The sequence below is a fragment of the Cucurbita moschata genome, unplaced genomic scaffold (genome assembly GCF_002738365.1).
Source record: "Cucurbita moschata cultivar Rifu unplaced genomic scaffold, Cmos_1.0 Cmo_Scf00022, whole genome shotgun sequence".
Lineage (NCBI taxonomy): Eukaryota > Viridiplantae > Streptophyta > Magnoliopsida > Cucurbitales > Cucurbitaceae > Cucurbita > Cucurbita moschata.
Window position 1 is genome coordinate 2,873,926 of NW_019268538.1, and position 26,410 is coordinate 2,900,335.

Consider the following 26,410-nt stretch of genomic DNA (forward strand, 5'->3'; position numbering starts at 1 on the left):
TGTTCCTTCATTTGGTCTTCTTTCTAAGCGTTGGATGATGAAAGTCCCACCTCGGCTAATTTAGGGAATGGTCGTGGGTTTATAAGCGAGGAATACTAACTCCATTGGTACGAAGTCTTTTGGGGAAGTCCAAAGCAAAGTCGTGAGAGTTTACCCTCAAAGTAGACAATATTATACCATTGTGGAGAGTCGTGTTCGACCAACATTAACTACTAAATGCCAATGGACTTGCTCTGTTTTATTTTTCCATTGAGTCCGAACCTAAACCTGTGCTCGACAGATAGCTGTCCATATACTAATAAGGGATGTATGGATTCTCGAGAAGAGAGGAGCCGAGATGGTCCCCCCAGACCGCCCAAATCCCATGAGTGAATAAAAAGTTGGATCTACATTGGATCTCACCTAAATCGACTAATCTATCCTCCTGAGGAGAAGTTTGGTTTCAAACCTCGATTCATACACGAAAAGTACGTGTGCCTTGATGATCCAGTCCAAGGCCCAAAGTTTATCCAATCGGTTCAAAAGCCCATGAAGCTGGAGCTACTTTTTTTTTTCTTTTCTTTTCTTTTTCTAAATGATATGCAATAAATATTATGCAAAGTTGGGTGAAATTGAGAAATTATCAACATAGAAAGTAAAAGATGAACTCTAGAAATTGATAAACAGTTCTTATAAAATCACCACCAGAGGAAGTTTTGCTAAGATTTTTCTAATATTCAAACACTGTGTGCGACTGACTGTGTGAGATAAGAAGAGGTAGAGAAGTACATGTAACCTCTGGAGGTGAAGACTGCTAACTGCTGAAGAAACGGTGTCGTTTTGGTGGTTTAGTGCTGCGGGGTACCCGGAGCATCACATACTTCTTCTTCATCAGTGCCTGCTGTTATTCCAAGGAATATATTCAACATTTTTTTAAAAAAAATTTACAAACAGATAAGATGCAAAATGAAATTTAATAATAATAATAATAATAATAATAATAATAATAATACCTGAGGACTGGCTGTTGTGAGCTGGTGTGTGCATCCTTTTAACTGCAGGGCTAATTTTTTGCTTAAAGCTTGCCACAACAATCTATCAGCACATGGATCTCAAATTAAAATCAAGGGTATGATACAATATTAAAGATATTTGATTAGTATTATGATAATTTGAAAAGATTCATCATGATGTAACACAGGTACCAAATCAGATTATATGGGTAACAATTATATTTAATCAGAAGTACATTCCAACTTTCTATTGTTCATGTTATTATAGACAATCAAATTCATATGAGACGATGGTATACTGACAAGAATTGAATTGAATTACTACAAAGTCGAGTTTTTTTTCGAGCGACTAATCTCGACATTCACTCGAATTAGTACAGTTGCAAATATAATCTTAAAATGTTAAAGATGCAATAAGGTTTTCAAATTTGAAAAGAAATGAGCGATACCTGAATGGGGGTGGCTGCTATGAGTGCAGAAGCAACGACGCCCCCAAAAACTCGCCCGTCAGGATGAGCGAGTGAAATGGAAACCTGTCCCACTTTAGTGCGTTTACCGTTCATTTGTCCCACAAACGACCCTGTTATGCGCAGAATCTCAAACATTCCCTGCACATTCACATTCATATCCATAAATATAAAGTGTTTTAATCTCCGACTCAAATCCACCGCTACAAAATATTGTCCTCTTTGGACTTTCCCTTTCGGGCTTCCCCTTAAGACTTTAAAACGCATCTACTAGGGAAAAGTTTCCACACCCTTATGAGGAGTGTTTTGTTCTCCTCTCCAACTAATGTGGTACATCACACTCTATTTCATCCACCAAATAATAGTTTCGTCATAAACAAACCTGGAATTTCTGTGTGGTGTTGGGCTCCGCATCAACTTGGCGGAGATGAACGCTCGAAACTGAACCAACAGCAGAAATTATGCAGATTGCTCGAGGACCTTTCTTTGAGAATCTTGATAGACCCTTCACAATATCCTGCACACATTTAACACTTAATTACTCTACATGCATAATCACACGACTCTTCCTAATGGTATGATATTGTCCACTTTGAGCATATGCTCTCGTGACTTTATTTTTTGTTATGTATTCGTTCTTATAAACCCATGATCATCTATTTAATTCAACTCCCTCCCAACCATCCTCAACAAATTATACTCAGAGTCTATGTGACGGTTTGATTTTGATTAAAGCAAATGAATGATTATACATATTAAACTATCAGCTTCTATGATCATAACTAGTATCAAATTCATTCAACAATGCTCAAATTGACACAAACTTATAAAACTAATTACATATCATATCTTTATTAATAATTAAATGCAATAAACTTTCATAGCTTACGAATTAAATCATGAGTTATACATATTTATTCCTTACCTCTCCTTTTGGAATATGGAGGATGTGGGGGGTAAAACTTCCGCCGGCAGTGTCCCAAGCAAAACCACCTTCAAATATATTCGAGACTATTAATAAATATAATAATTTCAAAACAAAATTAACCTTCACAGATTTCAAACATCTCGATAACCCCGTTCTGAGTCCAAGGTTCGACTCAATATTAAACAGAAAATGAAAAAAAAAACTTGATTTTCATTAACCTAAAAATGAATTCTGAAATTTAAAATTCATAATCTTTTTTTTTTTGGAATATTATTTAATTTTAAAAGGTTTCTAATAGATGTTGAACTTTTTTATTCGGTACTTGAATTTAATATTAAATTAGTTAAATAAGAAGTATTGGGCTATTTATATTAAAAAATAAAAAAGTATTTATATGTTTTTTAAAATAATAAAATTGTTTTGAAACAAAAATTGAGTTTATTTTTAAAAAAGAAAACATGGTCGCAAAAAGAATAATAAAAAAATTTAAAACAAAAATACTTTACGATTCCGTTCAGTTTAAAAAAGGAAAAAGAAGAAATACTTAGTTTATATAAATAATAATAGAATTTTCTCTTAAAAAATATATATATATATATATATATATATATATATATATATATATATATATATATTCCGTTGAAAGAGAAAAAAAAAAAAAATCAACAAGAATATAGAGAACGACCTAATCCAAGAAACGAAAAGAAACAACTGACGGTTACGTGCGATTTTCACGGCGGCGGCGCGTTACGCACTGAAAAAGAAAAACCGATTGACGGAATCGAGAGTTGAAACCTAGCGTACCTAAAGATGCGAGAAGTTGCAACCTACCACTACCAGGCGGCCGCCCAAGGCGGCGTTTCGAAGTGTTTCGTGAATTGGCGGACGACGAGAGGCTCCCCTGCGATGACGGCGATGATGGCTTCTCCAGGTCGATGGCTGCTTTTCTCCTCGGCCTTCCTCTTCTCTTTTTCTTCGAAATCACCTCACCGCTGGACAATTCTTCAAGATGCCCTTCGCCGACGATTCCGCTGTTCCCGATCGACGTGTCTTCGTCGTCCGACGCCCCATTTATCTCGGTCGTAGTGCTTTTCAGGTCCGTAAGCGATTCGCTTTCCGCCGTGAGATTTTGATCCTCCATCGAAAATACCTCTTCACGAATGCTCTGTACCTTCGGATTTGTAAGGGCGAGCATTTTAAAATCAATTTTCTTTATTTGGTAGGTTTTAAATAATAGTGATTTTAAAGCTAAATAATAATTATTTGGAATTATATAAATAATTTCAAATCACAATTTTAATTCAGATTTTTTTTTTTTAATCTTAATACAATTTGTACAAAAAAATAAAAAAATAAAAAATGTCGTTGAAAATTGAAATGGTATAAACTATCAAATTTGCTGACGTAAATATATATTATTTTGCCAAAAAAAAAATCATAGGATAAATATATATAGGAAAAATTTTGCAATTAAATTATAAAATTAATGCTTATGGTCGAGATAAAGTTAAAATTTATTTATTTTTTTTCGTAAATTTGACGAAATAATAATCTAGAAATAATTCACATTTAAAATGAGTTTCTATATTTTCCAAAAACTAAATTAGTAATTTAACTCAAATTTTCATTATTATTTAATAATTTACTTGTTTATACTCTATAAATATTTTTAAGTTATTACTAAATCATACAAAATAATGCACCTATTTATCAATAATTTTTAGTAATAATAATAACATAATAATTACTATTTATTTTTTAATACTATAGTAAATTAAAATTTTAATCTCTAAAAAAAATACTCATTATTTTAATTAAAACCTTTTTCATGTCAAATTTAATAATAAATACTCATTATTTGAATTAAAATCTTTTTCATGTCAAATTTAATAATTATTATTAGCTTAAATCAAAAGTAAAATAATCCACTTATCTAAACAGATGTTGATGAGTTTTAATATATATAGTTTATTTTCTTCTAATATAAATATTTTTTTTTTAACAAAAATAAAAATATTTGAAATTCTATAAATTGCGGAGGGTATTAATTAAATTTTTTTAATTTTTTAGTCAAATTACTAACTTTTTTGGTTAGTTTGGATTAGGTCATTCATTCACATGCCGGGAGCGGACATTTCGCTCCGGGCAGGACAACAAATGTCGAGCATACGACGATACCACCCGTGATATATGCATACACGTTACTTTGTGCCGCGGTTTTTGCACATAGTTTTGTTGATTTTTTTTCTTATAATTTAAAAAAAATTAAAATTTAGTCGGTATAATTTTAAATATAAAAATTTATCTTTATATAGTAACTATCCTGAGATTTTATTAAATCGTAACGAAATTTTAAATTTTAACATTTAACATATATAAGAAGTTAATAAATTATAACTATATTGAAATATTTATTTTTCAATATTTGTGTGTTTTAGTTATGGTTTTTCCGTTCATAGTGTTTGAGCGGCTATGAAACCGAGTTTTTAACCTTTTTTTGGTAGGTTCAGGGTGATCGTAATTTTTAATTTTTTAATTTTTTAGTTTAACAACACGTCTAACTGTTGACCATGTGTCAAGAAAGTTGAAAGGAGTCAAACATCTAACTGTCGACCATGTGTCAAGTACCGCTGTATCAACCTATAATAGGTAAGAATTTTATATCATTACCGTTGTCATCGAATCTGAACATTTATAAAATGAATGAAATTATATTTGTTTGTATTTAAATTTTAATATTATCCTACAAATCAAAATTTACAGCTAATAGGATATTATAAAATGTTTATAAACTATTTATTGTTTCTTTAAAAATTGGAAGTAAAATAGTCCAATATTTAAATTGTTGCTTGTAATATTCCCTTTAATGTGTTTATTATTTCTATATGAGGAGGTTGGTCATATCCAACCTACATTTTAGAAAAAGATTATGTTTATTTTATTAATATATCAACCTATTTAGATCCGACTAAGTTTGAAAATGCTGACTTGAAAATTCGACAAACCTCCATTTATTATAAAGGGACGACAGATGAAATATCCAAAGGCTTGTTCTCTTAAAGTTTATCTTGGAATAACTGGAGCTCGTGAGTCAGTTCTATTGATCCAAGTATAATGGGTAGCGGCGGATGAAACCATCTAGTGGCTAGTTCCGTTTAAATTTTTTTCTTGGAATAATTGGAGCTCGTGAGCAAGTTTTATCGATTTAGATATAAAGAGGAACGAAGGATGGAACCATCGAGTGGCTAGTTCCCTTTGAGCTAGTTCTGTTGATCTAGGTATAAAAGGGAACAACGGATGAAACCATCTCATGAGATAATTGAAGCCTCAGAGAAAGATCTATCTATTTAGGTATAACGGGGACGACAGATAAAACTATCCATCTAGTAGTTAGTTCCCTTTAAAGTTTCTCTTGGGACAATTGGAGCTCGTGAGCAAGTTCTATCGATTTAGATATAAAAGGGAACGACGGATGAAACCATCTAGTAGCTAATTTAAGTACAAAGTAAAAGAGAAGCAAAGACCATCTCGAGTCACATAAACAGGTTGACGGATTGCACTGTACACTACACAACCACCCTAACTCATAAACTTAATGGATACAAGACTATCATGTCCCAAAAAATGTATACAATAATGAATATAAAGAAAAAAACTAAAAATAAGAATCGTGACGTTCAAAGTATATAAAAGAAAGTTATTCTTATAATATCAAACACTTTGTAGTAATTCTTTCCTCAACGTTTTTAAAATGCGTTTGTTAGGGAGAAGTTTTCATACCCTTATAAAGAATGCTTTGTTCTCCTCCTCAACCGATGTGAGATCTCATAATCCGCTCCCATTTGGGACTCAGCGGTCTTACTGGCACTCATTTCCAACCTCAATTGATTAGGATCCTCCAATCCACCCCCTTTGGAGCCAAATGTCTTTGCTGGCACACTGCCTCGTGACCCCCTTTCAAGGTTCAGCCTCCTCGCTTACACATCGCACGTGTCTGGCTCTGATACTATTTATAAAGGTCCAAATCCACCGCTAGCAGATATTGTTCTCTTTGATATGTCTGACCAAAACAAAATTTGCAAAATTTAGGAGAGATCTCGTATTATAGGGCTTGGGCTAGATACTAGAAGACAACTGTAAGAACATCCACAACCTGACTGACATCTTCAACCAAGAAACATGGGAACAGATTTAAGGAAAAGAGCGACAAAAAGTTTGAATATTCATCTTAGTTTTACGATTTCTAGGTTTAATAATTCAAGTCCACCGCTGGTAAATATTGTCTATTTTGGCCTGTTAAGTATCGTCGTCAACTTTATAATTTTAAAACGTGTCTACTATAGAGAGGTTTCCACACCCTTATAAAGAATGCTTCGTTGCCCTCTCCAACCGATGTGAGATCTCACAATCCACTCTCTTGAGGGCCAGCGTCCTCGCTAGCACATCGTCAGGTGTCTAGTTCTGATGATACGATTTGTAACAGTCCAAGTCTACCGCTAACAAATATTGTCTGCTTTGGCCCATTACGTATTGCCATTAGATATTGAAGTGGAAACATGGTAGAGAAAAAAAAGAAGAACTCGGTAAAGTGTTGTTGTAACAACCCAAGCTCACCGCTAGCAGATATTGTCCTTTTTGGGCTTTCCCTTCAAGGACTTCCCTCAAGGTTTTAAAACGTGTCTGTTAAGGAGAGGTTTCTATACTCTTATAAGGAATACTTCGTTCTCCTCTCCAACCGTTATGGGATCTCACAATCCACCCCCCTTGGAGATCCAGCACCGAGGAATTGACGGCTCTGCTCCCCGCTCTCTGTGTCGAAGCGCGGCAACGCGTTCATCAGCTCTGTAGAATGATCGGCACCTAAATTTCAAAGAAAAACCTATAAAAATATTTCTTAAATGAAAATTTGTGGAAAAATAAAAAAAATTAGGACATTTATTATATTTATGGGCAGTTTGGTAAATTTGAAAAAAAGAAATGGCAAAAAGGTAAAAGCGAGCATTATATAAAATATAAAATATAAAAATATATTTATATTTTGTATATTTATATTTAATTTATGAATTTGATAATTTCGAGTCGTGACTCGTTTAAACGCGCCAACTCGTTGAAAGGAAAGCGGGTTAGATGTGTAATTTACACCTTCTGGGTGGTCTCCTTACCTCCCTTTCTCTTTCTCTCTCTCTCTCTCTCCTCTTGAGAGGTCTCAGAGCCATTATCAATGGCGGTTATGAAACCCTAGCAACTTTGCTCTCCGTGCTTTATCGCTTGGTCACAAGGCATCACTTTAGCTAATGTCGTGTATCTGCTTTTTCGGATTGAAACTCTGAATTTATGCCTCGACTATTGGAACTTCTCGAATCTGCACAAGGCATTTATTGTTCCTTCATTGATTTTGATTTTGTTCAATGTTTTGCAGGACTTCTTCGTCCCTAGGTTTGAATGCCTCTCCAAGGCAATATTTCAGTTAGACAGTTTTGAAACCCTAGATATTGCTCTGAACAGTGTCTGGATTTAGGTTTCGGGTTTTCATTTGTGTCGATACTTCAATGGAACCTCCGGTAGTTAGATCGAGGGGTAGACCGAGGAAAAGGAGGAACAATGAACTTGAGGATGGTACCGATGAAGCGAAATCGGGTCTGGAATCATGCAAGCGGACCCTCGTGTCGCGCCCCGTGGCTTTACTGGGACGATATCTGCTGAAAGAGTTCAAGGGCAGTGGAAAGTATCTTGGAAAAGTTGTGTATTACGAGGAAGGACTATACAGAGTAGTTTACGAGGATGGCGATAATGAGGATTTAGAGAGTAGGGAAATTCGGGGGTTGTTAATTGACGATCCTTATCTTGACGATGGTTTGAATAAGAGAAAGAAGCGTTTGGATGAGTTAGCAGTTAGGTTTAGTGCGAAGAATACAAATGTGACGGGAAAGAACACCACAGACATCACTGAAAAAGTGGATCCGGTTGAAGCATCTGTATCCAGTAAGTTAAGCAGTGAGCATATAATTGAAAATGACGATGGAGAAGTAGAAGTTGATGTTGATTCTTCCAGTGATTCATCTGAATCTGTTCTGGACCGGGATTTTGAATTTGAAGATGAAAGTCTACTTATCCCTCCTCCACAGCTTCCACCATCTTCTGGAACCATTGGGATCCAAGAGCAGCACGTTTCACATCTTTTATCTGTGTATGGTTTTCTGCGATCGTTTAGTTTCCGCCTATTTCTGTTTCCATTTAGTTTGGATGACTTTGTGGGATCACTTAATTGTGGTGTACCGAACACATTATTGGACTCTATTCATGTTGCTTTGATGTGTGCCTTACGCGGGCATCTTGAAATTCTTTCTTCAGATGGCCTAGAAATTGCAACAAAATGCTTGAGGTATTTTCTTCCTGCCTTTCTTCTCTTAATGAATGTTAATATCGAATATCGTGGTTTGTTATAATGTCTTTCTACTTGGACTGTTGATATTGGAAATGCTACTTCGAATTTCCTCTCTAATTTATGATGAATGAAGTTACTTCTTCAGTCTTCATGTTCCGAAACCCTACAAAGTTTTGACATGTTATGAGTGTAAATGGGAGTGTGCATTTGATTTTCTTTATTTATAGTTTTACTTACCGTTAGATCTCCACCAACTGTTATTCTTGCTTATTTTTTACTTTTTTGGGGGGTTGTGGCTAGATCCAGCGACTGACTTATCTCTCCTATAAACATGGCACTCAGACCCTCGATTTATTTGTATCTAGAGGTGTGCGAGAAGGGATTTTTTTCATTGCAAACTAGGGAGACTTTGATGGCTCTAAATAGTAAGCGATTTGATGGTCTAGTGGTCACTGACTCAAATTGGTTTGAATGAGGATCCTATGGTTTGCAGTGTCAGATATGTGTTATAAAGTAGTTCCTAACCCTAATCCTTTGACCTCTTTATTGTTGGTTGGAACTAAATACATGCACGTTTTCTGATTTGATAGTCTATTGGTCATGAACTTAATTTGAATGAATGTTGGCAGTAGGATGTTAGTACTGAAGTGTGAGAGTTGCTGTATTCTTAATTTTCTGTTATACTTAGTTCAGCGGCGTGCTTGCACTCGCACACACTCACACCAACTTAGGTTCTTTAAATTTTAATCGTGAATATTAAATTTGCAAAATGTGGAAATGGTTTATATTAAATTTTAATCGTGAATATTCTAATTCATTTTACAACAATGTTCTGCAGGCACTTCAACTGGAGCTTGCTAGATTCACTTACTTGGCCGGTTTATTTGGTCCAGTATTTAACTGTTATGGGATGTGCAAAGGGGCTGGAATGGAATGGATTTTACAAACATGCTTTAAGTAATGAGTATTACTCCATTCCTGCTGGTCGAAAGCTTATGGTTCTACAAATTCTTTGTGATGAAGTATTAAAATCTGGAGAGCTTAGAGCAGAAATTGACGTGCGTGAAATCTCTGAAGTTGGATTGGAGTATGATGCTGGAGCAACGTGTCTGTCTGAAAATGGACCTAGAAGGGTGCATCCCAGATACCCCAAAACTTCAGCTTGCAAGGATGGGGAAGCTATAGAGATTATAGTAGAGAATCATGGGATGAAGTCTTATACAGACCAGAATTTTTTGGGTACAAAATGTGGTACTAATGGTGACCTGGATGCCTCTGTTGTTGATGCAAATAGAAACAGCGATGAGTGTCGACTCTGTGGGATGGACGGGAGTTTGCTTTGTTGTGATGGGTGCCCATCAGCTTACCATTTGAGATGCATAGGCATGATGAAGATACTTATACCTCAAGGGCCATGGTATTGTCCCGAATGCAGTATAAATAAGACAGAGCCAGCTATAACAAAGGGATCATTACTCAGAGGAGCAGAAATTTTTGGCATTGATCCACATGAGCACATTTTCTTGGGTAGTTGCAACCACTTGGTGGTGTATGTTACAACATTTTATTTAGGCTTCTTTTAAGCTCTATGCATCTGACCCTCAAATTTGTCTCTGGATCTCTCATGCTTTTTGCTTATGTTTTAAATTTTGATTTCATGCTATTTAATTTTGTTGTCAGATCTTTCCTGACCTCTATTTATTTGGTAATTGCAGGCTCAAGACTTCTATCAGCTCTGAACCATGTGTCAAATATTATAATCAAAATGATATTCTGAATGTACTTCATGTTCTTTGTTCATCCTCTCAATATATTGCTATATATTATGGCATCTGTAAGGCCGTTATGCAATACTGGAACATCCCAGAAAATCTCCTAGTTCTTCCTGAAACTAGTGGAATGGATATACTTCCTGTAAATTTGAGGAAAGACACCAACTTCTATGCTCAATCACTTCCAGTTGGTGAGGAAGAACATAAGGAGAAGCATGATGTGGTTGAGGATAGAAAAGACTTAGCTACTTGCAAAATTGAAGACGACAATAAGGTGGTTTCATACTTGGGTACCTTGCATGGGGAAACTTCACGGGACCCGCCTGCTCATCAAGTTAATGGTTTTGTTGTCGACTCTCTTGCTTCTAATTGTTCAATTAGCAGGCTAGAGAATACAACTGACTTAGCTTGCTCAGATATGGTTGATATTTCCAGTACAACAGATCTTTCAAGGACTTCAGGGAACAAAAATTTTAGCCATACTGGGAATGGCAATGCCTCTATTTCATTGAATTTGTCTCGTCAAAGTCAAAATGGTAGTCTTTTGGGTGGAAGAAATGTGAAGGATGATATCAAGTCAACTATTCGTTGTGCTTACATGGGATCCCAATATAAGCCTCAGGGATATGTAAACCACTATGTGCATGGCGAATTTGCTGCATCAGCTGCTCATAAACTGGATGTTTTGTCATCAGAAGAAACTCGGGTTTCGGGAACCCATGCATCTGATAATAAGAGAAGTAGTTCCACTTCTGCATATGCTTTATTGCAAGCAAAGGCATTTTCACTATCAGCCTCACGCTTCTTCTGGCCAACATTTGACAAGAAGCTCATGGAGGTACCAAGGGAGAGGTGTGGTTGGTGTCTGTCATGTAGAGCTGCTGTGTTAAGCAAGAAAGGATGTTTGTTGAATCATGCTGCACTGACTGCTACCAGAGGTGCTATGAAAATCCTTTCTAGCCTTCGTCTTGGGAAGAACGGAGAAGGCAATCTATCTTGCATAGCAGTGTACATTCTGTATATGGAGGAGAGTTTAAGGGGTCTTGTTGGTGGTACATTCTTGAATGCGAGCTATAGAAAGCAATGGCGTCATCAATTAGAATCAGCTTTGAGTTGCAGTTTAATAAAGTTTCTCTTGCTTGAAGTAAGTTGTAATGTTTCCTAGCCTATTTTACTCTCGTAGTTAATTTTTTTTTCCATCTTTTAGTGGGAGTGACGCGCCACTATATGTGTGTGCACTTTGGTAGTTTTTAATTCGAGAGATAGAGATTAGTATGTTTCTTGCAATCCTTGTGTTTTTTTATTTTTTTTATTTATTATTATTTTTTTATCATGAAGCTACTTGCATGTTTCTTTGGAGGGGGAGGAAGGAGGATTGGTTTACTAACCAGAAATTTTATTAGGGGGTGGGGTATGGTGTCAACACTGCTTATTTATTTTACCTCATGGGTTGGTCTTCTACTTGGCTGAAGTTGTTAATGTGACTGTAGGTAAATGGAGTTGTGTGTGAGATTATATTTTAGAAGTGAAGATTGTTTATGAGGGTATGCTTTTGTCAGTCGTGAAAGTAGATGCTGCAGGGTGGGGACAACTCTCTTATATTTTCCAAAGATATACCCCTTTTTGTGAATAAATAAAGTTGAGTTTTATCATGATCCCTCTCAAGAAACAACTTTATTGGTGTATGAAGCCCCAACCTAAGGAAAGACTTCTCTAATTGACTAAAACTGTAGCAGAGCTATAAGAATGAAAAAGAAATAGCTAGAAAACTAATATGATAAAAAAGGCGATACAAAGATTGTTATTTGTCAACAAATATACGCTAGTTCCTCTCAATCCTAAAGAAGGCCTTGTTGATATTCATCAAAAGAAACCTCTTCCCCTTTTTGAAAGGATGCCCCTCCAGTACAAGAGAAATTGATCATAAGGGATCCAAAGGCAGAGCCACTACCCAATTAGAGGAAGAGAAGATGATACTCCAAAACCTGTAGGCAGAAGGGCATGTGTAGAGTAGATGACTTTGCGATTCTCCTTCTTGTTTTCAGAGAACACACCAATGAGGGGATGAGGCCATGGAGGGTAGGTGGTGCTGCATCATGTTGTAGGTGTTGATGCCTCAGCTTTGATTGTTCCCACAAGAAAGAATTAATTTTCTTTGGACAGTGGTCGGCCCAAATAGAATCACATAAAGGAGACTGGTTCTTCTTCTCTTGTTGCTAATGTCCTCTAGGAGAAACTTTTTGGAGGAAGTTCCATTTGCTACTAGCTTCCAAGACCATATATCATCTGTTTGTGAAAGGTGGATAGCGGCTTTGGTAGTTGATGGATCGTGATCCTTTTTGTGGGTTATGAAATTTTGTTATCATATGAGCGCCATACATCTATTGTGGTTTCTGATAGATCTGTTTGCAATTATTTTATGCTAGATGTACAATTATAATTAATTTGGTATGTAAAAATAGTAAATTAGCTCCCCCTGGATGTGCCAACAGCACGACAGCAGAAAACTTTATCCCCCTTAACGAGCCTCTATACATCATTGTTTATTCTTTTTTTTTTAATCAGTGGACTTTTTTTGGCTTTGATGATTGCTGTTCTATTAGTCTGAGTTCCTGCTAGTACTTTGAGATAGTTGTATCATGTGTGAGTATAGCATGTTGACCTGATTTTAATTTACTCTTTATAGTCATTGAATTGAATATCAGTGGTTTTCGCCTTTTTAAGGGTAATATAACACAGGTATAGGTTGATTTCTTCCCCCTGCATTTTTTTCCCCTATGTTCATTGTTATTGTTGTTGTTGTTTTTTTTTTTTTTTTGTGCACACATGTGGGTGGGTGAAGGGCGTAACGAGATTCTCTGAGATGCAACATATTTCACTTTCCCTTGTACCGACATAAGTTCTGCTTGCTTATCCTTTGATGAATGTCAGTTCCAGAAATCACTTTTTTTAGTCTGAAGTATATAATTCTTATTTATGAACTCAAATTTATTTGCAGCTTGAAGAAAACATTCGCTCTATTGCTCTTTCAAGTAACTGGTTTAAGCTGGTAGATGATTGGTTTTTAGAAACCTCAATGATTCAAAATGCTCCCGGTGCTTTTGGTACAACAGTTCAGAAACGTGGACCTGGGAGGAGAAGGAAGCAGTCTGTATCTGAAGATCCTTCTCATGAACGATCTGATGCCAATTTTTTATGGTTTCGAGGAGGGATTTCGAAACTTGTATTCCAGAGAGCAGCATTGCCTCGATGTATTGTTGCTAAAGCAGCTCGCCAAGGTAATGAATAAACAACTTCATTTCTTTATTAGTGCATATGAAGCTTATAGATACTTTCTTTTGTTTCCTCTCTAACCTGAGGAAAAACGTGAGTCTGGTAAATTTGATACCGTAAGTTTTTATCCATTAGGTGGCTTAAGGAAGATTTCTGGTATACACTACACTGATGGTTCTGAGATTCCAAGAAGGAGCAGACAGCTTGTGTGGAGAGCTGCTGTTGAAGCAAGTGAGAACGTATCACAGCTTGCCCTTCAGGTTAGTTATTGTTACCCATATTCTAGTTACTGCATTCCCCACCCTCTCATCACATCTTAATTGGATAACGGAGATAATTTGATTTTTTTCCCCTAATTTTTTTTCCAAAAAGAAAAAAAGAACGTTTGTTCGAACTAACTCTTGGAAATTTGAATGTCTTAGTTGAGGAACTTGGACTTTCATTTGAGATGGAGTGATCTTGTTCGTCCTGAACAAACCCTTCAGGATATGAAAGGTCAAGAGACTGAAGCTTCCATTTTTCGAAATGCAAGAATAAGTGATAAGAAAGTTGTGGAAAATAAAATTGCATATGGAGTTGCCTTTGGGAGCCAGAAACATCTTCCTTCCCGTGTTATGAAGAATGCCATTGAAATAGAACAGAAGCAAGATGGAAGCGTTGCATATTGGTTTTTGGAAAATTGCATCCCATTATATCTGGTCAAAGAGTACGAAGAAGGTTCTATTCAAGTTAATTTTTCAGCACCCAAGGTATACCCAAATCTTATGTACCAATCTCGAAGAAGACGGTTGAAATCCTACCAGAGAGATATATTTTTCTATCTCACATGTAGAAGAGACAACATGGGCTTGTTATCATGTTCTTCGTGTCGAATGGAAGTGCTTATCAGGTAAATTATCTTCACCTATACTGAATTTACTCTTAGAATCTGTACCAAGTTGCTTTATAGTTGATAAATTTTATTTCTTCTGTAATCTGCAGGAATGCGGTAAAGTGCAGTTCTTGCCAAGGTATCATCTACTTCGTGATGATCTTTTTTATAAGTTTTAGTTCACATGCAGTTTATCATGCCTAATGCTGAAAAGTCACAAAAATCGATCTTTTAGATGTTCATTTTAAGTTTGAATTAGTTGCTTCATTAAGGTTAAATCTGTTATACCGATAGCTACGAATTGGGTTTACATGGTTCCAGTCGTTTTCTAATTATAATTGTTCTCCTGAAATTTTTAATTATCGTTTGGGTTCATTCCAACATGCTCCAACAGTTTTAGCTTTTAGCTTGAAAGGCTCCATACAAGTAAATCTAGAGCTCATGTACTTATTATTACCTTGATCAGGCTATTGTCACGTTAACTGTACTGTGAGATTATCCATTTCTGGTACCGAGGATGTTGCATGTCCAATCACATGCAAGCAGTGTTGCCATCTCAAAGCTCTTAATCGCAGTGGAAACAGTACCGAATCACCAACTAGTCCATTACCTTCGCAAGGTAAAGAACATCGAAGTTCGTCAACTTTACGTAAGGGTGCAAGGCCTAAAGACTCCAATCAGCCGTCAGCTACTCCTGTAAACAAGTTGGAACCTCGATCTGAGAAAAAACAAGCAACTCCTTTAAATAAGCTGGACAATCGATCTGAGAAGAAACAAGTTACTCCCACATCTAGTGCAGCTCCAAAGAGCAAGAGGAGGAATTGTTCCTGGGGTATTATATGGAAGAAGAAGAATTGTGAAGATACGGGTGCTAATTTCAGGCACAATTATCTTCTTTTAAAGGGCGGTCGAGAATTACATCACATGGAACCCGTATGCCATTTATGTAGTAAGCCATACAGGTCTGATTTAATGTACATCTGTTGTGAGACTTGCAAAAGTAAGTTTTATTTTTTATGTTTGGTGCCTGTTTTTTCTTTTTCTTTTTTGGTTGTTATGCCTTCTCTAAAAAAATTGCCTCATATCCTTTGTATATCTTGGGATACTTCCAGATTGGTACCATGCTGAAGCTGTTGCACTTGAGGAATCAAAAATATTTGATGTGGTGGGCTACAAGTGTTGTAGATGTCGTAGGATTAAATCGCCTGAATGTCCTTACATGGATCCCAAACCCGAGAAACAAGATGGGGGGAAGAAAGCACGTCCGAAGTCATCGAAACAAGAAAATTCAGGGGTGGAATGTGATGATTTGACCATTTCTGATTCTAAGAAGCTTGAGACAAGTAGTTCTTTGTTGCCCAAGGAAGAAGTAAATCCTTTCATTTTCTCTCTTTCAAGAGTTGAGCTAATTGCAGAGCCCAATTCTGGATTAGATGATGACTGGAACGCAGCAGCAGGTGGACAAGCAGCACCACAGAAGCTACCCGTCAGAAGGCAGACAAAACCGGAAGATGATGAAGATGGGTTTTCCCAGAATTATCTGCCGCATTCTCAATCATCCATCCCCATCCAGCATGAAACAGATACACTCTTACAGCCAGTAGAGAAATCTTCATCATTTTCAGAATGGGACAATTCTGGTCTAGGTTTTGAGGAGGGGGTTGCGTTTGACTTTGACAGTTTTAATTACGACGACATGGATTTTGGACCTCAGACCTACTTCTCTTTTACCGAATTACTAGCGCCTGATGATACCTCGGGAGACGTGGACGATTCCTTTCCAATTGTAGATATTGATATTCCCAATCAAGGCTTCAGTGAGCAACTAGAACCCGCTGAACCTGCTGTTGTGAACTGTCAAATCTGTACAAATTTGGAGCCTGTCCCCGATCTCGTTTGCCAAGTATGTGGACTACAAATACACAGTCATTGTTCGCCCTGGGATGATGCGGCGGTGTCTTCGGAGGATATGTGGTCTTGTGGCCGATGCCGGGAGTGGTAGTAAAATTGCAGCATCGATCATCTTCGGAGGTTTGTGTTTTTGTGCTTCTGATTCCGGGGTTCCATTAGGCAAGAAGCTGCCAATTGAACAAGCTACAACATCAAAGAAGCATGCTTGTAAATCTACGTACATACTTAGGAACCTGTTCTTGTTGAGCTGGACTGTTGTAGATTCTCAGGTACGCAGGCTCCCACTCATCAGGCTGTTCATGGAAGTTCTGCGCTCGGAGACGACGGTTACAAGGGCTCGACATTGAGCTTTAGAATTCTACTAAAAATGGCTAGTTCTCTACATTTTTCAAATCTCCCAAATCTAAGTCGTCTAACCAATTTTCATCCCTGACTCATTTTTTGGGAATACCAGAATCAGCTATTTATCTAGTGAGATAAGCACGGTTTTATGCGCTTATCTGATGATTGAATTTGTCTGTAAAAATTGTGACGGCCGACCACTTTCAATTCAAGGCTTGGTAATATCAAAAGCTTACACTCAATTGCAGCCTTTATCAATCGTGAAATCTTGCACAAATATTTGAAAAGATTGGATTTATTTGTACGATTATTGACTATGAACATTACGCCCTTGATGCAGTTGTGGCGTTCACTAATCTAAGCAAAATCATGACTAATCTAAGCAAAATCATGAAACCCAATCTGTACAACAAGATTCATATAAACGATCAACGGATGAATGGACAAAAAAATTTCAACGTGTTGGAGTTGAAACTGTGGATGGATACAGTTTGAGTCCCAAACGCAAAATCTTACACGTCAAATAATACACTACAGAGATCATCCCATGAACTGGGAAGACCAAACCCTCACCAACTCCCCACCCCCAGCAATAAGCAATAAAAAGGGGAAAATAAAACAAATCTCACCTTTACTTTTTGGCAAAAAAATTAAAAATAAAAAAACTCCAACCAACCCCAGTGATTAACTTAAATGCTGTGCCGATCACGCTAAAACTCCGCAAGCCCTTGCATCATGGTGTCGCTCATTTGCCTTAAGATCCCCCTGATCAGGGTAGGCCGGGTGTATAATCATGTCTTACAAATGTATACTGAATGAAATCTTCTGATGAATTGCCTTGTCCTAGAGCAAACCTGCTAGCATTGCCCCAGGATCTGTGAATGCTGGTGGTGTGGTAACCATGGGATGACCTACTGGTGGTGCTGCAGATGGCGGGGTGGGCGGTTGGGGCGCAGGTATGCTTATCAACTGTTCCTTGATAAACTCCTTCAACCTGTAGACAAAATCTCAGAAATATGGCTATATCGCACAAATTAAGAGCTAACTGAACAACAGCAGAGACTAAAGCACGTACTCGAAAGTTACTGTTGGATCCCCTGAGGCAACTGTCATTCTCAATTGGGTTCTGTCTGCTGGATCAGTTTCAATTCTAACCTGAATAACAGATAAAGCGGATCATGAGAACTGGGTTAATTTCATATTACTCCATATAAGTGAACCTCATTTCTCAAATGAAAACAGTTCAAATATAAGAAAGGAGAAATATTCCTTACCAGGCAGAGCATAGCTTGTGTACTTTCCGAGTAAAATGTTGTGCTTGCAACAAGATTATTTGGATTTGGGTCCTAAACAACAAATAGGAAAAAGAAAAGGTGAATTTTGTACAATCTAAAAGCACGACTCCTTTCAAAAAGCAGGCGACTACTTACAAGTCCTGGACAAACCATCAACCGTAGACTGTTGAATAAATTCGCCATCTCTAACAGTAGAAGGGGTTTTACACCTCTAACCTGCACGGTAAATGGCAATAAGATACCACAATTGTTAGTTACATGGCTAAATAGTCATTTGTACGATAAAACTTCAAGTCAAACTGGTATTTATGTTTCGATTCTCCAAAACTTCCTCATAGTGTTCTTCAATGAGCTTTTTGTCAACACCGAAAGAAGCGGCTAATTACCAATCGAGTCATCAAGTAAAACATTTGGAAATTTTTTCTCATATTTAGATTTAAAGCCAAAAAGCCTAACCACTTCTTGAAGCTTTAATGGGGGCCCCGAGAGCGATCTCCACTGAGGGAAAAACTCCTCTGCGGATATGGATATAGGCTGGAGAAATTTATTGAAGACAGCTGGAAGGCGAAGCTTCACATTTACCTACAAAGAACAATATATACATGAGTTATTCTGGCTGATGCAGCCAATGAGAAGAGGAATCCAAAATACTTAAAACAAGAAGTATTTACCAGGTCATTTCCGAACTTGTAAGAGAAATCGAGAACAGCCACATCTCTGCTTGGATGTAGATTAATGATTTCAAGTGGGCATTGTACCTATCCAATCAAAGAGAATATCTGATGTGAAGAAAGGTAATGGCCTCCGGATAACCACAAACTAAACTGCTTGTTTTTACCTGTGCACGGGGAGGAATAGTCTCAGGTACTAATGACAATTCCATCTTTAAATTTGAAGGAGGCAATATGGTAGCCTTGACAGAGACAAGGGGTGAAGTATTTTTGTTTCCAAGGAAAAGAACAAGTCGTCCCAGATGGGCTCGCCACTCCGCTTTAATGCCGATCTGTGAGGATTTAATGATAAAGCAATAAGCTAGCAAGTCTCAAGCTTTAAAATAAGTAAATAAAGCTGAGATAAACCAACCGCATGAATTTGACAGTTCTCTGAAACAGTTTAGAAAAGATTTAAAGAATTACAATCAAGTGGCATGTAATGTTTAAGGTCATTGTATAATCATTCACAAACTAAGATTAAAAAAAAGTCGATTTTGAAGAACAAAATCTGAAGTACAATGTTTTAAGCAACCTTTGAAGTTTAAACAGACAGCCCAAGGGTTTCTTCTAAAGAAGGAAAACGAGAGCACAAAAAAGATGCGATGAGAATACAGGGTAAAGGTACCTGAATATAGGGATCTTCGTACAGCACACCACTATCTTTCATGCACAAAGCAAGGAACCTTTCAGATATATTTCCTATCGGCTGCAAAAATATAATACATATATAGGAATATAAATAGTCACAACCCCGAGTAATCCACAGCTTAGTAGCTGATATGCAATCAAACCAGACATATATCTACTTTTCAAAAAAAAAAAAGAAATAGATAGATGTATATTCTCAAAAAGAACCAAACCTAAGGGCTGAGGGTAGAGGAAACCCCCGCCCAAAGATATACAAAAGAAAAGTTCCCCAATTGTTAAGAATCATCAGACTAGTCATATATCTTAAACTGCTGCAAGTATCAGAAATAGTATTGCCACATGCAGTAAGCATCGAAACATTCTATTGATAAGAATCAAACAATAGATATCGGAAGTAGATATGACTTAACATAAAGATTTGTGGCTTCCTATCAGAATACCATTGATAGAACTTATTGAATTTACTCTCTTTTACAGATAGGAATTTTCCATAGTCTCTCAGGTCTTTCCCTTTCGCTTCTTTTGTGTTACTTCGATAAATTATACCTAAGTTTCCTATCAAATAATAATAATAATAAATATTGCATTGAATTTTCCTTTTTGGCTTGGCTTCCTTGAGTTTGTTTCTCAATTTGAAGAAAAATATTACCTGAACTGAATTTGCCTGTTTTCCAACTGGGACAATAGCTCCAGCCTCAACTGCATTTGGAAAGCCATCCACTTCAGCCGTCATATTTTGCGAAGCAGGGGCAGTAAAACTCGGAGGACCTTCAATAGCCAGTGGACCCAAGAGATCTCCAAGGAGATCAGGTGCAGGGAAGCTAGAATCTACTTTGTTTAGAGTCCCATTGGTCTGGGACAATTCTTGGTCAGTTGAATCCTGCCATTAGGTTTGTAAACAAAGTAAATTTCAGCTTAGACCATAACAAGAAACAGTTCCAATTAATAGGGTCAAGCGATAAAAGGAGTGCAATAGTGATGCTCTGAAAACTTTTAAAAGACAGAAAGAAACAAACCGGATAACTGCTGGTTGTTGGCACCTTCACCAGAGTAAGCTGGTTGGAAGAGGGTGTTCCATTAACAGGACGTTGATCAGTTAAGACCAAGGCATTTGATGATTGTTGTTGAGCTCGCAACTTAATGGCACTTTGTTCTGCAGTATCAGCTTCAGTGTCCTCGGCCTTCTTGATCAAAGCTGACTGAAATATGGAAATTAGAGATAATATTAAGAACCTTCAACTGATCAAAGGTTACTGAGTAATCAATACTATCCATCACAGAAAAGTGCATCTAATCAGACAGTTCAAAGGAATAATACGCACTTGTCTCTCAGGAAACTTTGGCATTTCCGCCAATATATCCACCAGAGCTGCGCCTTTCTTGCTCAGAGCTAAATATTCAACAGCACGTTGTTGTATCTCAACATCGATGCAACTCTCATATCTGAGTAAAACAAATTTCTATTAGAAAATTTAAATTTACTGCAAGTGCAAATAAACGGAAGTGTTAGTTTAAAGAATGCACAAGCAAGTCTCACTTGTTAAATATTCCCCAAATCTGATTTTGCAGTTCCTGATCCGGGGGTTGAGTGTGCATTAAGATCTTAGCATATGTTGACAGAAGAATCGGAATGGTAGATGTTCTGTAAACAAAGTGGACATTTCAATACAGAAAGCAATAGTTTGTTAAAGGAAAATGACTTATAAAGTACAATTTAGAAGCACTTACGAAACAGCTGGAAGCTTTTCATGTATTATTTTAAATAACTCCTTTGCACTATAACCGGGTCTTCGGGCCAAAAGATGACCAAATTCTCCAAGAAGATATGCACTGACCTGTTACATATATGACAAACGAACCACATCTAAGTTGAAGTCGCTAGGGAGAGGTTTATTGTTATTACAAACAATAATAATAATAATAATAAATATCAACACACCTTCACCATCGTCTCATGTATAGCAGGTTTATCAAGATATTCTCTCGCTTTTATTGCTGCATAAGACTGATTAAATGCATGAAGTCGCCATCCAATGATATAAAACCCAATGACTATATTACGGAAACGAAGTGTAAAATGGGAAGTAGATGATTAGGTACCTGCAGATCTTCATTGTTTGTAACAAACTGCACAACACGGAACCATATGTCGTCACTAACAAAATCTCCAGCCTTGTCGATCAATTGTAGAATCACATCCACATACCTGAAACACAGATCAGCAAAAAATACTAAGGACAAATAATAAGTAACGAAAACTATAAAACAATAAAGGGATGGAGAACCTCACATTTACAATTATCTTTATTTTCTTATTTTAAAAAATATATATGCACACAATAATTATCTATTATAACTGCTACATCTTTTTTCTACAAATCGAGAAGAGTGGAAATCCAAAAGGTTAAGAAAGAACAAAACTACGCCATGTTCATCAAGTCCCTTAAAAAACAAAGCTTGAGAACTGTCGAGACATCAAATTGGGAAAGATCATCCTTCCCTTTCGATATAGCCCTGCTCAGTGATTAATATGGATTTGGTTCTTTCTATATGGTTTACCGATCAGATCAGGCACAAACTTACCAAGACAAATCAGGAGCAAACTTCTCTGCAAGAATTGCAGCTTTAAGAGACAACTCCTCACGCATTGCAAATTCTGCTGTGCTGAGGTACTGGCAGCAAATGTAAGTGAGTAGCAAGGCTATTTTCCAATAAAAGATGGAAATGATTTCGGTAACTGGAAAGCACTAAATGAGACTACCTATCAAGTTCATATAGAATATTATGGACATCCAGCATGACGAATACCTGTAATAGTTCTTCAACTATGTCCTTTGCATTTGAAACGTCACACATACCATAAAGCAAATCAAGAGCACGCCTCCGGATGCTGAAAATATAGATTTATAAAATAAAACCTTGGCCAGTATCTCACTTGCATTTGAAAATCAAATTACCAGTAAACATCTTCTAGCGCTGCCATATTTAAATGAGATATAGCCAAGACCATAAAATCTATAAACAATAAATTCTTAGACATTAAAATCAAATGAATGGACAAGACATAAGATCTGAAGTGAAACCTTCATTTTATGTTAATGAAATTCGTCAAGATAGAATACAGATGTTTTAGTTATTTCTTCAAAGAAAACATTTACAAACAAAGAAATGTTTATTTTTGGGATGTATAAATAGGAATATGGGACTTCACTCGTGTTTTTTAAAAGATGGATACTGGATATGGTTATACCATTTTTTTAAAGAAATAATCTTAGTTGATGAACTGAACATCAACAATAATGCATATCCTTTCATCACATTCTCTTTCCTTATCATTTAACAGACAAGCGTTCCTACCAACCATAAACTCACTTTCCCTACTGCATTCATCCACAAAATATTTTCCTCCCAATATGAATAATTTAGGACCACAGAGTAACCAAGACCAATTTTTGCACTCTTTTAGCAGGTCTCAAATCCTTAGAGACAAACTATCCACCATAAATAGTTTCGATTCCCACCTGAAAATTCTCATTTTCCTTTCAATGTTCAGTGCTGGCACTCTTGGAGAACTTTAAGAAGATATGAAGCAATAAAATAGATAAAACCCCAGAAGTCAATGTAAGACAACACCCTTGGGTAAACAAAAAGTTTTTCCATGTCTCCTCTTCAGTTGGTTTTCGAAGTTTTTTGGAATCATCACCTAGAGGCATAGGGATGTACATCAATGGATTCAACATGTCAACAACCTCATTGACTCTGTCTACTTCTATACTAATGCCATAAACCAAGGATTTCTCCAAATTAAATCTGTCTTGATATGAGCTCAAATATTTTCAAATTCTAAAACCATTTGAGTTTGCTCCCAAGTCATTTTACAAATTAAAAAAGGGCAATTTGCAAATGAAATCTATCTTGATATGAGCTCATTGACTCTTGTCCATTTCTATACAAATGCCATAAACCAAGGATTTCTCCCAATTAAATCTGTCTTGATATGAGATCAAATATTTTCAAATTCTAAAACCATTTGCATTTGTTCCCAAGTCATTTTACAAATTAAAAAAGGGCCATTTGAAAATTAAATGCGAGTAAGTACACTTCATCCCTTCCAATTCTAAAGTGTTCCAACAGGCCTCTCCCAACTTCATGAGTTGGTCAACTAACTCGGTATATCACCAATAAGAACATATAAAAGGAATTAAAGAATTCTCGTGCCAAGAATTCCTTTTCCAGTCCATAGATAAATAAATCTGTTTTTCTTTCCTTTCTTTTTTGGCTCGATGCAGATTGATCAGGGACAAACCAAGGTATTGACCACCAAAAGCTGTGTTACTCTTCTATTTCTATGGCAACATATCTCAAATTTCGAAGTTCTTCACCAAGAAGAACAAGTTAATAATGGACACAAACCCTTGAAATAAAAACAATTACAGAAGAATCAGTACTAGATTATCTAGTGAAATATTGTATAAACAAATAGAACAGGATACTACACTGAAGTTTGGTACTCCAAACAAGGTACTAAACTATTACAGATTATTACTTACCTAATATCAGGATCCTTTAATGATGTTATGATCTGAGCCTGATGTCTTTTGATAATATCTTGAACATCTGTCACCATCAACATCCGTGTCATATTCTCCTGCACAAGAACATAATATCAAAGTCATTCCATCCTGATTCTCATCACTCAATCGTCAGTTAACATAAGATGATAAGGTACACCATAACTTACCAAGCCAAGATATCGGATATTTGGCTCACGAACTGCAATAAACTTTCCAAGAAGAGCAACACACTGAGACATCATCTCTTTTTCAGCATCAAGATGCATTACCTGTGACAAACGTTTGAATGCAATAAACAACAAACAAGTAAACATATGATCCTTTTTTTAAAAAATATTTTTATTTAATCAGTCATGCGTTCTCGACAGTTTACACTATTAGAACGAAACTTAATGCAAAAAAAGGGCTGAAATTCTAAAAGCATCAATATGACATGAATAGGCAGTATGACCAATGCACAGCCTCCCATTCAACTACAAATAGCAAGTTTGTAATAACATTCATAAAAAGCAAATATAAATCAAATTGCTAATTTATACATCTATTTATCTAAAAAGAATAACGTTGTAGATAAAAATTGCCAACATACAAGAGCAAGGGCTTCGAACAGAACAGCATGTGATGCATTGTTCTTATTGACATTCTTCACAACATCAGTTCCCATTAAAATCCTTTGTAAGACCTGGAAGCATACCCCGCATTTAGATGAATGAACTCCCTTAAGGAATTACAAAATCAGAGACACTATCTTAGATACAAACCAACCTCAAACAATGACCTTCGGGTAGTTGGATCTTCAATAGTTGGAAAGTACTGAAGAGCTCTCATGGTTTTTACCTAAACAGATTAAAAGAAGTAAGTGAATTCATACAAATTGAAACAATTTTCTCATGCAAATTTCCTAAATAAAGAAACTTTACAGAATGAACTTCCATCATTTGGAAATGAAAAATGATGAAAACTCATAAGATCTCATGAGGATAACACTATGGTTTCAGTACATGATATTTGACTGAGGAACGGTATCCATATCAAAACTAACTCACAATTCAGCCTACAAAAAGAAAATACATCAAAAGATCTGTAAAAAATGGACCTTGAAGTATTTTTCTGATAATGCCAGGATAGGGTGATTTTTCACAGCAAGAAATTAGCACCAGTTTACAGCACGTAAGATACATTCACTCAAATATATAAACCATCTAAAAAACTTGCCAGTATAGTATCCATTCGTCAGAAATTTAGTAGCAGAACACTACAAACCTGAAGCCAGGGAGATGGAATACCATAATATGTGTATTCTTGTGGAATATCCTGGTTCCTAGCAAGATGCTTCAGAATTTTAACACACTTTGGAAGACAACTCCAGTAGGAGTCATGATCGTTCGATACAAGAGCAACAAGAAGGCTCATGGAAGATGTTAAAACACCAAGATCACGCTCATCTAAAAGTTGCGCCATCCGATCCGCCCTGAATAATTTTTAAATGCTGACTGATTAGAGAGGAAAAAAAAAGGAAAACAAGGAAAAATACAATAATACAAGGAAATTAAATACCAGCCATCTACATTGACAACATCAGGATTTTTTCTATACAAACGCAGTAGACATAATGCTGCTTTTTTCCTCACAAGCGGTCTACAGCTGCTTGAAATCTAGAAAAAATAAAATTTCTTTCACGTCATTGTTTATCTTCTAACATCAGTTAAAAACTGAAATATTCTCTGATTACTTACAAGCAATTTTTGGACATCTGGTGCTAATGACTCTGCAAACTCTCGCCCCCCAATATTTCCAACCTAAAGAGATGGATAAGTAAAGATGAACAACAAAGTCTCTGAGTAATTAAATTGTTTATCATGACTAAGATGTACGAAAAGAAACTACTAATGAAATTAATACAAATGGATTCGGCATCACAAATGTTGAGAAGGCAATGATGTTGTTAGGAGTCAAGAAAAATACTGTCATTAATCCAAACTCAGTTTTGCGTTCCTACCAGAAAATGAATAGAAGCTAATGGATGTGAGAAACAGAACTCGAGAAATTCTATCATAGAAAAACACAATTCCTTCGTGCAATAAGTAATCTCAACATTCCCATTGGGAAGATGCCCGCCTTTGGAGTCCTTGTCCATCCAAAAATTTTCTTACAGTTCTTTTTTCAGTGTCTGGTCAGTCTTTTCCCAACCAGTGGTTCTGTTTAATCCTCTTCTTTTTTTTTTTTTTTTTTTTTTTTT

At 36.3% G+C, this 26,410-nt stretch overlaps 3 protein-coding genes across 4 annotated transcripts in view; 1 reads left to right on the plus strand and 2 right to left on the minus strand.

Moving 5' to 3' along the window:
- Positions 1-639: 639 nt before the first annotated feature.
- LOC111459658 (AT-hook motif nuclear-localized protein 9-like) lies at positions 640-3,582 on the minus strand. The gene is made up of 6 exons (XM_023102669.1): positions 3,192-3,582; positions 2,385-2,452; positions 1,842-1,976; positions 1,442-1,600; positions 993-1,074; positions 640-880 (listed from the first exon to the last, which is right to left on the minus strand). Exons 1-6 carry the CDS (start codon positions 3,580-3,582, stop codon positions 828-830), a joined length of 888 nt encoding a protein of 295 aa, XP_022958437.1. The 3' UTR covers positions 640-827.
- A 3,924-nt stretch (positions 3,583-7,506) lies between these two features.
- On the plus strand, positions 7,507-17,188 carry LOC111459649 (DDT domain-containing protein PTM-like). 2 transcript variants are annotated; one of them, XM_023102658.1, is made up of 10 exons: positions 7,507-7,683; positions 7,807-8,769; positions 9,611-10,321; positions 10,488-11,688; positions 13,543-13,822; positions 13,953-14,077; positions 14,240-14,706; positions 14,799-14,827; positions 15,155-15,688; positions 15,801-17,188. In XM_023102658.1, exons 2-10 carry the CDS (start codon positions 7,937-7,939, stop codon positions 16,688-16,690), a joined length of 5,070 nt encoding a protein of 1,689 aa, XP_022958426.1. In that variant the 5' UTR covers positions 7,507-7,683; positions 7,807-7,936; the 3' UTR covers positions 16,691-17,188. The 2 variants fall into 2 exon arrangements, with proteins under 2 accessions (XP_022958426.1, XP_022958425.1); XM_023102657.1 differs by having other exon boundaries at positions 7,507-8,769.
- Positions 17,189-17,334: 146 nt separating this feature from the next.
- The window catches only part of LOC111459650 (AP-2 complex subunit alpha-1-like), a 14,082-nt gene continuing 5,006 nt past the window's right edge, over positions 17,335-26,410 (minus strand). Inside the window, exons 4-27 of the mRNA XM_023102659.1 lie at positions 25,908-25,970; positions 25,729-25,826; positions 25,435-25,642; positions 24,937-25,008; positions 24,761-24,853; positions 24,339-24,440; positions 24,148-24,245; positions 22,406-22,487; positions 22,181-22,269; positions 21,698-21,803; positions 21,537-21,602; positions 21,326-21,432; positions 21,135-21,239; positions 20,920-21,040; positions 20,614-20,796; positions 20,247-20,477; positions 19,575-19,655; positions 19,075-19,239; positions 18,908-18,994; positions 18,693-18,818; positions 18,372-18,452; positions 18,216-18,287; positions 18,017-18,096; positions 17,335-17,935 (exon numbers count right to left, since the gene is read on the minus strand). Coding sequence (XP_022958427.1) covers positions 17,785-17,935; positions 18,017-18,096; positions 18,216-18,287; positions 18,372-18,452; positions 18,693-18,818; positions 18,908-18,994; positions 19,075-19,239; positions 19,575-19,655; positions 20,247-20,477; positions 20,614-20,796; positions 20,920-21,040; positions 21,135-21,239; positions 21,326-21,432; positions 21,537-21,602; positions 21,698-21,803; positions 22,181-22,269; positions 22,406-22,487; positions 24,148-24,245; positions 24,339-24,440; positions 24,761-24,853; positions 24,937-25,008; positions 25,435-25,642; positions 25,729-25,826; positions 25,908-25,970 — 2,667 coding nt within the window. The 3' untranslated portion in view covers positions 17,335-17,784. The remainder of the gene's footprint in view (positions 17,936-18,016; positions 18,097-18,215; positions 18,288-18,371; positions 18,453-18,692; positions 18,819-18,907; positions 18,995-19,074; positions 19,240-19,574; positions 19,656-20,246; positions 20,478-20,613; positions 20,797-20,919; positions 21,041-21,134; positions 21,240-21,325; positions 21,433-21,536; positions 21,603-21,697; positions 21,804-22,180; positions 22,270-22,405; positions 22,488-24,147; positions 24,246-24,338; positions 24,441-24,760; positions 24,854-24,936; positions 25,009-25,434; positions 25,643-25,728; positions 25,827-25,907; positions 25,971-26,410) is intronic.